The sequence below is a fragment of the Solenopsis invicta genome, chromosome 6 (assembly GCF_016802725.1).
Source record: "Solenopsis invicta isolate M01_SB chromosome 6, UNIL_Sinv_3.0, whole genome shotgun sequence".
Classification (NCBI taxonomy): Eukaryota; Metazoa; Arthropoda; class Insecta; order Hymenoptera; family Formicidae; genus Solenopsis; species Solenopsis invicta.
Genome location: NC_052669.1, coordinates 7822046 through 7837489, shown reverse-complemented (window position 1 = coordinate 7837489; position 15444 = coordinate 7822046). Strand labels below are relative to the sequence as shown.

The 15444-nt window shown below is 35.5% G+C and overlaps 2 protein-coding genes across 9 annotated transcripts in view; one reads left to right on the top strand and one right to left on the bottom strand.

Annotated features, from left to right (window-relative positions):
• Positions 1-110: 110 nt before the first annotated feature.
• LOC105196547 (ankyrin repeat domain-containing protein 27) lies at positions 111-4394 on the bottom strand. 2 transcript variants are annotated; one of them, XM_011162543.3, is made up of 2 exons: positions 3991-4394; positions 111-3791 (listed from the first exon to the last, which is right to left on the bottom strand). In XM_011162543.3, the coding sequence occupies exons 1-2, from the start codon at positions 4335-4337 to the stop codon at positions 1475-1477; spliced, it is 2664 nt and encodes an 887-aa protein (XP_011160845.1). In that variant the 5' UTR covers positions 4338-4394; the 3' UTR covers positions 111-1474. The 2 variants fall into 2 exon arrangements, with proteins under 2 accessions (XP_011160845.1, XP_039306085.1); XM_039450151.1 differs by having other exon boundaries at positions 4007-4145.
• The window catches only part of LOC105196549 (cilia- and flagella-associated protein 52), a 43487-nt gene continuing 32346 nt past the window's right edge, over positions 4304-15444 (top strand). For 2 of the 7 annotated variants that reach the window (XR_005574957.1, XM_039450152.1), the window contains exons 1-6: positions 4354-4489; positions 4858-4920; positions 5629-5691; positions 5870-5930; positions 11200-11459; positions 11639-11691. The gene's annotated coding sequence lies outside the window, so the exon portion shown is untranslated. Of the gene's footprint in view, positions 4490-4857; positions 4921-5098; positions 5167-5628; positions 5692-5869; positions 5931-11199; positions 11460-11638; positions 11692-15444 lie in introns of all 7 variants that reach the window. The other 5 variants (XM_039450156.1, XM_039450155.1, XM_039450153.1 and 2 more) reach the window with 5 other exon arrangements.

Sequence of the window (15444 nt, the reverse complement as noted above, 5' to 3'; positions counted from 1 at the left end):
TGATATTAAAAAATATTAGAAGTACAGGCATTTTAAAACATTTATTTCATAAAACAATTGTATAAAATATATGACTAATGAAATAAATGAATTTTATATTAATCAATCAATTATTTTTATAAAACATCTTTATTTTAGCTCAATTCTTTACACTTCTATCACTCCTCACGACATAGCCGACATACAACATACAATATTTATGATAAATATTAATAAATATTTATTATAAATATTTTTCATAAATGTTATAAAAATATTTTATACATATTTTATGTACATGACAAAAATAATTATAAAAATCTTTATCCAAAATGTTATTAAAATATAGTATTATTTAAAAATAATATATAATTTAAATGACTAGATAATGAAATGTTTTAAATTCGATTTAATTTACTTTTGCGCAATGTAGTTTGATTAAGAAAAGTGTTGACACACAATGTATGTGAATGGAAAAAAAAATATATGTATTGCTTCTTAGAAATTAATAGGATAAAGAATCTTAAAATATTTTAGAATTCATTATATATGGAAAATTCAAAGATTTAAATTAAAAAAAAATTGTTTCAATTTGTATATTAAAAATTCTGAGAAAATTTTCATCAGGGTACACATTAAAAAAACCAATATATTTTATATTAATATACTTTAAAAATTTATTTTTGTATATTTTCACACATTTACTTTGTACATTTTCCTCACTTTTCTCTCTCTCTTTTTCTCTTTTTTCAGGAGATCTAAATTTTATAAATAAAATCACAAATAGTATGAATACATTTCCATCTATATTTTAATTCATATAAAACAAAAGGTATATTGTTTCAAATATATATTTTTAGTTCTTCTGATTATATATAAAATATATAAAACTATTTGTGATCTGACTTGACAATATATTGCACTCTTTATCTCACTTATTTATTATTTAATAATCTCACTTATTTAATATTTGTTAATCTCACTAGCATTGCTCAGTATGGTGTGGCCATTTGTGCAATTTATGCAAACGATTCTAAAAGAAAAATCTCGTTCAGGTCGAAAAAAAAGTATCAAGACTCGCATGAAAGATTTAACTTTAGAATCGCAAGGACGTGCGACGTTAGATATAACGTTTAGACCAGAGTTAAGTCACACTCGGAAGTTAGAATTATGCTAGAAGATACTGCTAACCATATCCATGAGGTACTTTATGATAAAAAGATAGAAACAGAATTGCTCATAGAATAAAAATTAATCATCGTCCTTCTGTGCAGAGATTTGACTTGGTACAGTCTTCAATATTGTAAGCACGAGAAATGGACGTTTTTTCATTTATCCACTGCAATGGCGTATCAGATGAAGAAGATGAGTATTACGTTGAAAGCTATTTCTAGGAAAACTTTTGTTGACTAAATCTATGAGGTAAGTAGATAAGACATACAAAAGACATAGAAAAATGGGATAGAGTTAAAGACATAAAAAAAAGTTGACCGAGTCAATTATCGGCCGGCTGTGCCGAGTTTTGTTTCAGAATCTTCAGTATGCCTGCGCGATTTGCGGAGAAAGCGATAGATAGCTTCTCCTCCGCCTGCTGCAGCGGAGTCTTGTTCTGCAAATTGCGCACGCCGGTGCACGCACCGTATCTGACTAGCAGGCCGACGGATTTGATGTTGCCGGCTACAGTCGCCAGGTGCAACGGCGTATTGCCGTCGCGATCCTTGGCATCTACGTCGCAAGTTGCGCAATTCAGCAGCAGCCTCGCCGAGTCGACGCGGTCATTGAGGCATGCTAAATGCAACGGGGTGCGACTCTCCAATTTGGTCACTACGTTTACGTTCGCGCCGGCGTCCAGCAGCAGCTGCACCATCTTGGTGCGATCGGTTGCGCTCGCCACGTGCAATGCCGTCTCGCCAAGGTTGTTACTAGCGTTGATTGCGAGTACCCGTTGTCTCTGCTTGCACTCCAGCTTATTCTCACTGATTGCCGAGCACCGCTCGCAGTCACAGAGCGGATGATGGCACAGACTCGCACGGGCGCCCGGCGGCCGCTCGCGATAAACCTCCAGCCCCAGGTAGTAACACGCCAGGCATATGTCACCATCGACGATGGCGACGAGCAATTTGTCCATCATACGATGCTGCATCGCGTTGGTGTAGCTCTTAGAGTGCGACGGGCTTTTGTTCTCCAACGTGGACCAATGACGCTGTTGCTGCTGCTGCTGTTGCTGAAAAGGCGCCGATTGCCGAGGTTGCTGCACGAAGGTATGTCGCTTGGACAGAGCTGGGACGTCGTTGCAGACGTCCGACGCTGCATTACATCTCAGCAGCTCGGCGATGGTCTCGCTGTACGTCACCGTTGACGGCGTTTGACCCTTCTTGTTGGTCGTCCTGCTGTTCACACCGTACTCCAGAAGGATGCTGACGATCGCACAGTATCCCCACCTGGCTGCGAGATGCAACGGCGTGTCGCCGTTGTCGTTCGCAACGTTCGCGCCGACTGGTATCCTCATGTGCTCCGACAGATACAGTAATGCTTTCACGCAGTTCTCGTGATCGCGATCCACCGCCAAGTGCAACGGCGTGTTTCCCCGTGCGTCCGTCACCGCTGAGTCCGCGTTTGCGTGCAGCATCAGCAGCAGAATGTTCTGGTGGCCCTTGACGCAGGCATAGTGAAGGGCCGTCATGCCATCTGAGTCGACGGCGTTTATATCCGTGTCGCGGTCGAGAAGAAAGTCCACGATCACCAGCTGATCGTGCAACACGGCAACATGCAACGGCGTCATACCCTTGTCATCTTTAGGACACATGTTCAGGTCGCGCTGCTTCGTCCAGTTTCGCTCGCAGGACGCGCAAGTGCACAAGGGATGGCAAAGCGTGACGTCGTCGACTTGTTTGGAACCGTCGTAGGCTAAAATCCTTTTCACCTCGGACAGATTACCGTTCTTGACGCAGGTGAATAAGTAACTGTCGGACGAATGTTTCGAATGGCTCATTAATGGATTGTATTTGTCAGGATTATTTGCGCATTTGTCCTCGTCGTAGATGACTCCGGACTTAATGTGCACGATCGCAGCTTCGAGCGAAGTTATCAGGAAGCCAGTCTCGTCGGACTCGTGAGCGGAGCTCGCGGAAAGACGAAATTGTCTCATGAAATATAACTGCGCCATCCAGTTTGGCAGGCCGGCGTTGACGACGAGGTACACGAGCACCGGCAGAAGATCGTCCGACGTGACGGACGACGACGTTCCGTGGGATACGTAGTTCACGGTCCTCCTAAGACATTCGATCTTGCCCAAGACAGTCACAAAACAGTCCAGTCGCGACAGCTCTATCTTTCCCCCATGGATGCGAGATTGCAGATCTGGTCGCACTCGGAGATCGCTCAGTTCGATCCCGTCCAAGTTCCTGATAATTTTGTTAAATTTTGCATCTTCAACAGCGGTACAGGCAGATAATGATTTTAGTAGCACGTCTTTTAGAGTATACAGAATGTATGTTTCCAACGACATTCTAATGTTCCATTGATACTGCTTGTTGTTCGAGGCTGCACTCTCCCTCGATGTCGCGTTCTCCAGCATCTCGAGACAATCCGCATACAGCTCGTGCACCAGATCCCTATGCTCCTGCATCGATTTGCGCTCCAGATTCTTATTAATGTACAAAAAGTCTTTAATTTTGGTTTCAAAGTCGTCACGCAGCTGCTTATCGAACAATTCCGCTTGAAGAAAATTCATGGCTTCTTGGAGATTCGTGACCACGCTGACACAGTTGTCGCAAACATACATGCTAGCCTCCAAGGGTCGTTCAATGCACCTACAGCAGGATAGATACATTAAAAATTGCATCTAAATACAAGATACAAAATACTTTGTTCTAATTTTATTTAAAATTATCTATTAATCTTTTTATATTCTTTATTTTTTCTAGATTTTTACCGCCCACCCCTATCTGCGGAGCGCAGTAATGTCAAGCGGGTGTTCGGAACTGTAACATTCAGCAAGCGTTAGCTTACCATACACAACATTTACGGAAATCATCGCTGTAGAAGATCTCCTCGAAGAGCAGGCGCGAGGAATATCGCTCCGCGTCGTCGTGTTCAATATGCAAGACTCGGTCCTTGAGCAGAATCTCTTTGCCGCTCAGGCTATTGAAGCGAGCGACGGAGAGGTCCCGCCCGGGGACCAGGATGTGGGCGTTGATCTCGTCCTCCCGCAACCTGCGACTGGCGAAACTGCCGCTGCGCGGAACACAGACGATCCAGCTCTCCTCAACAGCGCGCTTAAACGTGGCCCCGTGTTCGTCCCGGAGCTCCCGCAGGAACCGATTCTCCGACAGATCCTCATCGTATCCCGCGTTCATGGTCAGCGACCGGCAATCGGGGTGAGCGTCACGTGGAAGACAATGAAGTGAAACGGCACAGGGATCGTCAGCGAGATACCTAGCATCGTGCACGATGCGACTTGACGTGAGTTCAAGCACGACGGGTCACAACTGCATGAAACTGAATTGAGGTTAGAATAAGGTTATGTTAGATTAGGTTAGAAATGCGGAGACTCGTCTTTCAAGACGCCATCTCTATACCATAAAGTAATCGATTACTTTTGATTACTCGATACTCGATATGTTGGTCGTCATGTGGGGGATCAATTTAACTCGGATTTTAATTTATTTTTACTTTTTATTGTTATTTTAAAAGTAATTGTAAGATCTGAGACACGTTTTGAACGTAAAATAATAATAATTAACATCGTAATGCAAAAAGTACATGAAAGCGAATTTAAAGAGCGGAATATGTAATATCGATCTTGGCGCGTGAAGTTGACCGCGTGAGAGACGAAGCTTCTCGCCATCCTAAACTACATTCACGTTTCTTTTACAGAACATGGGGGACACGGGGCGGATCGGCTCTAGAGCGGATGCGTTAACGCTGCTCGTTTAACAGGTAAACGAGACTCATCGCATTAATATTTACTGCAAATTCAATCATCGCGTAATGTGGATTCGATGCTCGCGTGCAGCGCAGCCGCGGCGCGAGCGCGTCGTCGATCTCGACGTGTAAAGTTAACCGCGCGCGCGGAAACAAAGCCGGCTCGCCATCTGTACGTTTTCGTTTGTTTTAGAGAGAACACGGGGAACGCGATACGGATCGGAGCGCGAGAACGAGTGGCGTCGCAAACCGACTAAACAGGTGAACGAAATCTATGTTAATCTCGCAATAATATTTACCGCCGAATTAATCGCGGCATAATAAAGATCCGGTGCTTATATGCCGATAATCCGGGAAAATAATGTGCATGCGTAATAAGTAATGCCGGAGAAACGTATCATGCGAATAATTGACAAAACGACGAGCATATAATTATCGTGTATTACAATTTAAGTATCGCACGCGGTTATCTTCTTATAAAATTAACACGCTTACTCTCGCGAATACGAAATAACCGTCATAAAAGACAGCGTATTTATTCGTTAACTCGACGATGTTGCTGAAAATGCATGAACGAGAAATTAACAGCGGGATACGTAGCGTCGCCACGGCAAGGTATATCGCGATGGCGCGGCGTCGATCCTATCACATGAAGTTAACCGCGCGAGAGACGATGCACTTCTCGCCGTTTTCTCCGTTACTACATTCACGTTTTATTTGCAGAACGCAGCGGACGCGGGACGGACCGACTCCAGAACGGAGGTGTCGTCGCTGCTCGTTTAACAGGTGAGCGAGACTTACATCAATCTTGCATTAATATATTTACTGCCAATACAATCATCACGTAATGTAGATTCGATGCTCGTGTGCAGCGCGGCGTCGATCTTGACGCGTAAAGTTGACCGCGCGCGCGGAAACGAAGCCGGTTCGCCATCTTGATTCCCATTTACGTGTTTGATTGCAGAATGCCACGGACGCAGAACGAATCGGAACCCCGGCGAGCGGCGTCGCGACTCGTTTAACAGGTAAACGAAATCAATCGCAATTTCGATCGCGTCAATATTATTAGTTTAACCGTCGCGTAATACAATTTCTGTACTCATACAGGTGATAGGTACAAACGAGTATTTTACGATAATTACTCCGTTGAAGGTATATATTATTGGATTGCAAGTAACGCGCGCGGATGTCGAGCTTATAATATTAATATGCTTCTAATGTATAATACGAAATAATAATCGTCATAAATGAAGACAACGTATATTTGTTGCTTGAGACGCGGACCAGTGCATTAATGTGAAGTTGGGAACGGGATGTGTAGCGTCATTACGTCACGAGTGCGGCGTCGCTACGAAGTTGTCCGCGCGGGAAATGAAACCATTTTTTCTTCTTAATTGCTCATTTTAAATAACAATACTCGTAATATTAAAAATTTATTTTCTTTGTTTTATTTGAAACTTATGTTAGTGAATATATAAATTGTCCACAAAAAGAATTATGCTATGCAATATAATTAATATATAATTCTAACCAGACAGGTTATTTAAATTTTTTATTAGAACGCATTAGAATCCAAGCAGAAATGTATAATTAATATTAAATTTTTGTAAAAGACTATAATGGACCTGAATATAGAATTTTTGAACCTGAATAAGATATTTTTTACACTTCAATAAACATAGCAATAAATTGTATTAATTGATACAGACAAAATAGATAAAATTCTAATAAGTCTAATATATAGAAATAATTCCATAATCAAAATGAACAAAACAAAAGCAGAAATTCTGCTCCTGGGTTTACCAAAAACTATCAATCATACAAAATTTGTTAATACATCATTTTTTTCAATATAAGCAAGAATATAAAATTTTATTGAAAAATTTTATAATTTTAAACAGACAAAATTTGCTTAAATAAAGAATATTTTTTTTTTATATAAGCAAATTATGCCTGTTTATAAATTCTTCCAAAAAGATATTATACTTTCGCCTTGTGTAAGAAAAAATGAATGGTTGATTTAACACTAATTTTTTCTGTGTGTTTTGGTGAAACTAGCAGAATTTCTGTTTATTATAATAGATATCTCGATATCTTATAATCAAAACGTTTGATAGATTTTATTATAAACTAGTAATTTCTACAATATTTCTGATTCATCCATTTTTGAACAGATTGGTTGACTCATTCACATTGTAAAACGTCGCAATAAGACTTTATTTTCTCAATGCATTCATATTTCTATTTCATCATTTTCGTGGTATGCGCACAAGACAATTGCGACTCATCGAAAATAATTTTCGCGTTTGATTGAGCACATGTGCAATTACGAGATACGATTCGGTATCGGAGACCGTTGCAATGTGCACTCTGACTTCTCGTCACGCTATCGGTTCAATGAGACCATGTCTCGTTGAACTTAACGTCTAACCGGCCGATCAGCTGAATTAACCACGATTTGTGAGCATGTCGCGGGTTGACAAAAGCACCCCAGAAAGTGCGTCTCCTTTAAGTGACTTGCTGCCTGCGACTATGGCTTGTAACAAATACAAGTGTCGTATGAATCGTGGTTGAGAAAGCTTAGTCGATGTTAGACGTGCGTTAAACGTAATACCAAAGGCAGAACGCATTCGCAACGACCTCACTATCGATTCCGTATCCATCGCGTCCGAATTGCTAATTCGTTATTTCGTTAATCGCGTGATAAGCAATGTCTTTTGCATGTACCACGAGAAGATGCTTGCAGCGCTACAAAATGTTTTTTTTTAATGCAGAAATTTTTTTATCTTTGTGTATAATTTTTATTTCCATTTCGAGTTTTTATGATGAATGCACTAGACATTGTGATTCGTCCAGAAATTAATTTTCGCGTTTGGTTGAACACATCTGAAATTATGGGGTACGATTCGGTATCGGAGATCGATGCAATGTCCACTCTGACTTTTCGTTACGTTGTCGGTTCAGTGAGACTATGTTTCATTGGACTTAGCGTCTAACCGGCCGATCAGCTGAATTAACCACGATTTGTGAGCATGTCGCGGGTTGACAGAAGCACCCCAGAAAGTGCGTCTCCTTTAAGTGACTTGCTGCCTGCGACTATGGCTTGTAACAAATACAAGTGTCGTATGAATTGTGGTTGAGAAAGCTTAGTCGACGTTAGACGTGCGTTAAACATGACACAAAAGGGAGAACTCATTTGCAGCGAGCTCATTACTGATCCCGTATCTAACGCGTTCGAATTATTAAATTGTTCTTTCGCGAATCGCGTATAAGCAATGTCTCTTGCACGTGCCACGAAGTAGATGCTCGCAGAAATATGAAATAATTTGTTAAAAGTAAAAATTCTTTGATTTTTGGTGCATAATTTTCTATTTAGCTTTTCGTGTACTGAGAGAAAAATTACTAAATTTTAATAAATATTCAGTAAAGTTTAGAATTTTTTTCCATCAGCGTGGTAAGTGCATTAGACATTGTGATTCGTCCAAAAATTAATTTTTGCGTTCGATTGGGCACATGTATTATTAAGGGGTACGATTCGGTATCGAAGATCGTTGAAATGTACACTCTCTCTTCTCGTCACGTTATCGGTTCAATGAGACCATGTCTCATTGAACTTAGCGTCTAACCGGCCGATCAGCTGGATCAACCACGATTTGTGAGCATGTCGCGGGTTGACAAAAGCACCCCAGAAAGTGCGTCTCCTTTAAGTGACTTGCTGCCTGCGACTATGGCTTGTAACAAATACAAGTGTTGTATGAATCGTGGTTGAGAAAGCTTAGTCGACGTTAGACGTGCGTTAAACGTGACACAAAAGGGAGAACTCATTTGCAGCGAGCTCATTACTGATCCGTATCTAACGCGTTTGAATTATTAAATTGTTCTTTCGCGAATCGCGTATAAGCAATGTCTCTTGCACGTGCCACGAAGTAGATGCTCGCGGAAATATGAAATAATTTATTAAAAGTAAAAATTCTTTGATTTTCGGTGTATAATTTTTTTTTTTTTTTAGTTTTTTATGCATTGAGAGAAAAAATTATAGTGGCGGCAACTATAAGGGGACAACCACACCAATTTAGTTAATAGAATTATAATTTATAGTTAAGCGAATTATATTATAGTTACTGCAACTAAGTTAGTGATTAAGAGAACTAATAAAAAATAGTTGCAATATACTATTTAATATATTAATTATAACTATTTTTTATTAGTTTTCTTAATCACTAACTTAGTTGCAGTAACTATACTATAGTTCGCTCAACTATAAACTATAATTCTATTAACTAAATTGATATGGTTGTCCCCTTATAGTTGCCACTACAATTTTTTCTCTCTGTGTGTACTGAGAAAAAAATTACTAAATTTTAATAAATATTCAGTAAAATTTAGGAATTTTTTCCAGCGTGGTAAGTGCATTAGACATTGTGATTCGTCCAAAAATTAATTTTTGCGTTTGATTGGGTGTATGTATTATTAAGGGGTACGATTCGGTATCGGAGATCGCTGCAATGTGCACTCTGTCTTCTCGCCACGTTATCGGTTCAATGAGACCACGTCTCATAGGACTTAGCGTCTAACCGGCCGATCAGATGGATTAATCATGATTTTTGAGCTTGTCGCGGGTTGACATAAGCACCCCAGAAAGTGCGTCTCCTTTAAGTGACTTGCTACCCTGCGACTATGGCTTGTATTATACAAGTGTCGTACGAATCATAATTGAAAGAGCTTAGTCGACGTTAGACGTGCATTAAACGTGACACAAAAGGCAAAACTCATTTGCAACGAGCTTATTGTTGATCCCGTATCCATTGCGTTCAAATTGCTAAGTCATTATTTCGCTAATCGTATAGAAGCAATGTCTCTTGCACATGTCACAATGAAGATACTTGCAAAGATCTAGAAATAAAATAATTTTTTTTAAAGTTGAACTTTATCATTGGAAAAAGGGTTTTGTTACATCATTCAGGAATTGGTAGATTCAACCAATATATGTCTGTTCAAAAACGGATGCATCAAAAATTTTGTGGTAATTACTAAATTATAATTAAATTTATTAAACGTTCAAATTATGATGATCAGAGTCCTATTATAATAATCAGAAATTCTGCTTTTGATGAAAAAAATATTTTTCATGTAATCAAATTATGTCTGTTTAAGATTGTATAAATTCTTTCATAAAGATTTTATATTTTTGCTTATATATGAAATAATTAATTATTGATTTGATAGTATAATAATTTTTTTTTGTGAATGCGTTTTAATAAAATTGGTACAATTTCTGAATTTTATAATAGAATTTGGTATCTTATAATCAAAATGTTTGATAGACTAATCTGGTAGTTTCTACAATATTTTTTATTCATCCATTTTTAAACAGACGAATTTAATTCAATATAATGAATTTTATACATTATCATTATAGAAACAGATCTTTTTGATAAATATATTATTAATTGTTTATTTTTTTTAATTTAATTGTAATTGATTTGTTATTGAATTATTTGTTTGATATGTAGCCAGAATAGATTTGACTGTGATTAATGATAAATAAGACTAACTTAGCCGGGAAGGGAAGGAGAGAAAGAAAAAATTTATTAAATGTATATAGTGATGCCGACTGAATGATAATGATTATCGATTTCAATAAATAGAATTATAGGTTGCCATTTAAGAATCACATTCATTCAGGCAGTTAAGTTAGATGCACATTAAATAAACAATTTTAATACGTGAACATAATAAAATAATATTTTAATCAAATTGCATTTTTACGAAGAAAACTCATACTCTCAATTATTTGAATTTAGAAAATATAAATTGTTTCACACATACACACACACACAACGTACAATTATTTATGAAGTTTATAATATGTATCTGTAAATCTATTGATTGCTTGTAATGAGATTGTTTAATAACTTAGTAAATTTATACTAAATGTATTCTGAAGTCAAGTAATTTAATATCTCAAGCAAGGCAAGTTTTAAAACGAAATTTTAATTATTTGTTTATTAATTTGACTTACCTTTGAGAAAGGTTTATAATTTTTATTATATTTTAAACCAAAGAATATAAATATCTTTTTCTGTAGATATGATAAAGAGTTTTCCTAAAATTTGTAATAAGTATATTTTAAGATAATATACTATGATAAACGTTACTGTTATCTACGGAAAAAGAAAAATAAAATAAATAATCAATAATGTACAAATTATTATGTTTTTATTATAATTATTTTGATTTCATGCACATCTATTTTCAAATACATACCCTTAATTAATTTTTTATTTGCTTCAGTGAACTTATTCTTTCTATATATAAAGCCTAACATACACTCGTCGACTATTTGCATGAAAATAAACGAATCGTAACCGGTTCGTCGCGTCGCGCGTTTGTTCCGGGAGTGTCGTTTGATAAAGTAATAGGACTTGAATAGTCCACGGGCGCAATTAGTGTATTTAACGTGAGTGCAACAGGACGAGAAAACTCGACAATCCGGATCTGAGAGGAGGAGGAGGTTTGGGACAGGCATTGGGCCCAACCGAAGGAACTTTGAGGTAAATCTAATTTTTTATTTATATAAAATTTATAGTTTTTTTTCTTTCTAAAACTATTTTATCCTAATAAATTAACAAAAAAACTTAAAGAAAGAATTCATATAAAATTTAATTTTGAAATATTGATTATTTTGAGCACAGTTTTATTTGTTTCTTATATACATATTTGTGTGTTATAGTATCATCGCAGCTTCGTAGCTATCATTAACTCCGCTCGTTGCACATCGGATCGGTGAGTAAAAAATCATTTTTTTTATTTCTGCTTTCAATGTTGTGCAAACGTTTTTGTGAAGAATCGAAGAGAGGGACACTGAAAAAAGAGTTTGGTAATAGCTACCCAATGATGGGTGAATTAAAATAATTAAAAATTAATAATATTTAAAAATTGTGTAATCTAATGATATTCAACCTAAATGATATGTATTAAAAAAAAATAAACGTATGAAACTTTGAAATTGCTTCAATTATAAAGGAAATATGTTGCTCTTAGAAATAACTGCATTGGCCGGGGCATTGCAATAATTCTAGGGGCATTACAATAATTCGCGTATCATTGCAGAAATTCGGAAATTTTTAAAGTACAAAGATTTGACGTTGCTAGATGTCTAAGTACGACAATATATAAATATAAATTTTATTATAAAACTTCAGGGGCATTATATTTTTATTCTTATTGAAAAATCTTATTTTATCACAAGATATTTAAAAATAAGAGAGTTGAAGTTTGGAACGTTCGTAAACATAAATAATATTTGAAAATTGTGTAATCTATTCAACTTAAATGATGTATTTAAAAAAAAATGTATGAAACCTTTAACTTGCTCCAATTATAAAGGAAATATGTTGCTCTTAGAAATAACTGCATTGGCTGGGGCATTGCAATAATTCTAGGGGCATTGCAATAATTCTAGGGGCATTGCAATAATTCAAGTGTCCTCTTTTCCTCTCTGGTATTAACCGATTGTACATTGGCATCGTAGTGTATGTCCACGTTGTAGAGATGGCGACTCGAAAAATTATATTGGTTAAAAACTAAATTGTAGGCATGGCCATTCTCAGACTTCTTTTCTTCTTTTTTTTTCTTCTAAAATCTACCCAAGTTTTTTTGTGCGTACTTTTATTCTACAAAAAGTAGAATTGTGATCTGTTAAATCAATGTGAAAATTAATTTATCCTGCAATCGGTAGTTAGGATCTTCTTAAAATTTTTTTAGATTTTGTAACACTTTATCAGAAATTATAAAACAAAAATTTTAGAAATCTTAGGATATTTTATAAGTAACATATATAAAAAATTCTGAGAAAAGAAGTAGACTTTTTCAATATTTCTGAAAAGAGAATGTTCCAATTCATATAAAACAATCTGAAAAAATCATACAATTGTATTACATAAAAATTTTTAAAAATTTTTAAAAATTGTGTGAATAATTTTGAGAAAAATTTTTACCAAGGTATATATATATATATATATATATATTGATGTCATCTTGCATATTTATTTGTTTGTACATTTAAATTCTTTTTTATATGTTTATATTTTATTTTACTTAATAACAACTCAACAACTTAACAACTTTTCCATGCAGCGCTGCTCGCAAATCTAATGATATTCTAATAATTTCGAGCCACGACCGTGCAGATCAGAATTTAATTAAAACCGCATCATTTTTCCCTCATCATTATTCTCTCTTTATTAATTCCGACAGATGTTTCCAACAGATTTATACGCAACTTACGTCACTTGAAATATTTGCGCGTAAACATTGTTATCACTTTGTAGCAATTTCTTAGCGCATTACAATATCTGGTTTGAATTTAATGTAACAATTGAGCGTAATTGTGAATTATTTTAAATGTATCAAATGCATTTAAAATAATTTACAATTGTGTGTATATTATGCGTATGTATTTTTTACTAATAGAACAATGTGTTATTATGTGTATTCATAAAGACGGAGAATTATGCTATTAAATTATATAAATTATTTAAATTATACATAATTATATATAAATTAAATTATATGTAATTTAATTTAAATATATGTAATATATACATATAATATTAAATATATATTATATTTATTATTAAATTATATAAATTATATGTTTTATTTAATTTTTATATATATTATTTGTTTATTTGATAGTTGTTATATATAAAAAATGAAACAGAATAATTATAACAATCAAGTATATTTTTATTATTTCTTAACATTACATTTTAATTAACAAAATAAGATATTTCAATATGCAAACACGTATATGTATTATGTATATATACAATAGACGAAGTGTAGGAATTTATTAATAACATTGATAAAAAAATTACGATCTGATTCACGATAGACAATTATCGACTGCGATTATTAGAAGCATCGTAGAATTCCTGCATGACATGAATATAAAATCGGAAGACCGTCATCCGTCTCCTTGCACCGCCTCCGTCACCTCGTAGCGTGAGAATTGCAATGCATATACCTTTTTTTCTTACTTATTACCGAACGATAATGATACGTATGCGGTAACTCAGAGATGTAAGGTATAATTCCATTGCATTCCCATGAATATCACATTGCAGTTTGCATATTTACGGAATGTATTCATTCACATTACGCATGTATATAGAGTCTACGTTCGAAGCTCTATCTCCTATGCGGCTGAAAGCAAACATAAAAATATATCTCGTTGATTTTTCTCGTTTTATAATATAAACGAAGAATTTTTTTAAAAACCAAACAAGTCTATTTAAAAAAAAAATCTGGGTTATGACATTAATTTATTCTCTGTCAGTAATGTGAACAATTCTGATTCAAGAATCAAACAGGAAACGGGAAATTTAAATATAAATAAATAGTAAATAACTTTCCGGCCGAACAAGTCCAGAAATTTATCAGTATTTTTTTAATAAATTCCAAATATTCCTAAAGCTTTGATTTTTGTTCGTAATGTACTTATTTTATATTCGGAGAAAAATTATCATATTTTTACCAAGAGGATAGAATATTTTAGTTAAGAGCAACTTGTAAAATTTTGTAAATGAAGAGTAAAGAAATTATTGCTATATATTCTAAATAATATATTTTCTTCTTTACCTTTAATGTTATAAAAAAAGTTAAATGTACAATATTTTTAGGTTAATAAATGTGTAATAAATATAAGAATTTTGCAAGGACTACAAATAAGTCTAACTGTGTTGTATGTGAATTTTTTATGAACTTTCAAAATAATTAATTAAAGCCTAAAGCTTTGTTTTTATAAATCCAGAGAAACATTACTATATTTGTACAATAAACGGTTTAAAAAGAGAAATTTGTTTCCCGAAAATTTAACTTTTTGGACTTGTTCGATTTTTTTTTTTAAGAGAACCCTTCAAATACATTATTGTTCGGAAAAAGGCGGGGAGAGATGTGCTTGAACGCAGCCTCCGAAACGGCCTGGCCTTCCACGCTCGAGGAAAATTGAAATACATTCTAATATAGAAATAGAATTGTCGCTATCATTCGTTTCACTTTTTTCTCCTGCGTTTTTGTAATGAACCTTTAGTATGTCAGCGTCTGCGTGTATATATGTATACAAGGCGATTATTTTAATTCATCGATTGATCGAGTGCATTCTGCGCGAATGCAACTTCGCTCTGTAAAAGCTGCCTATGCGCATAATGCGATTAATCAATCGGCGAATTGAAAAATTTTAAATAATTATCCACGGAATGTACGCGTTCGGATTTCGAGGTGAGGAGGAGGGGAGGAGAGTGAGAGAGCGTGGTTGCATAGAATGCAACTAAAGCGAGGCAGGCCTCTAAACATTATGAAACGGCGCGGAACCTTTTCGCGAGATCGCGTCTGCACGCAATCCTAGCAAAAAGTTGCGTCTTCGGGAGATTTAAAAATTTTCAGTATTAAAAATTTTGGCGTTTTCACGAGAAATTTAATCGTCCGTGTAATCATATCCGCGACGTACGCCTCTCTCTCTATCCAGGGAAAAAC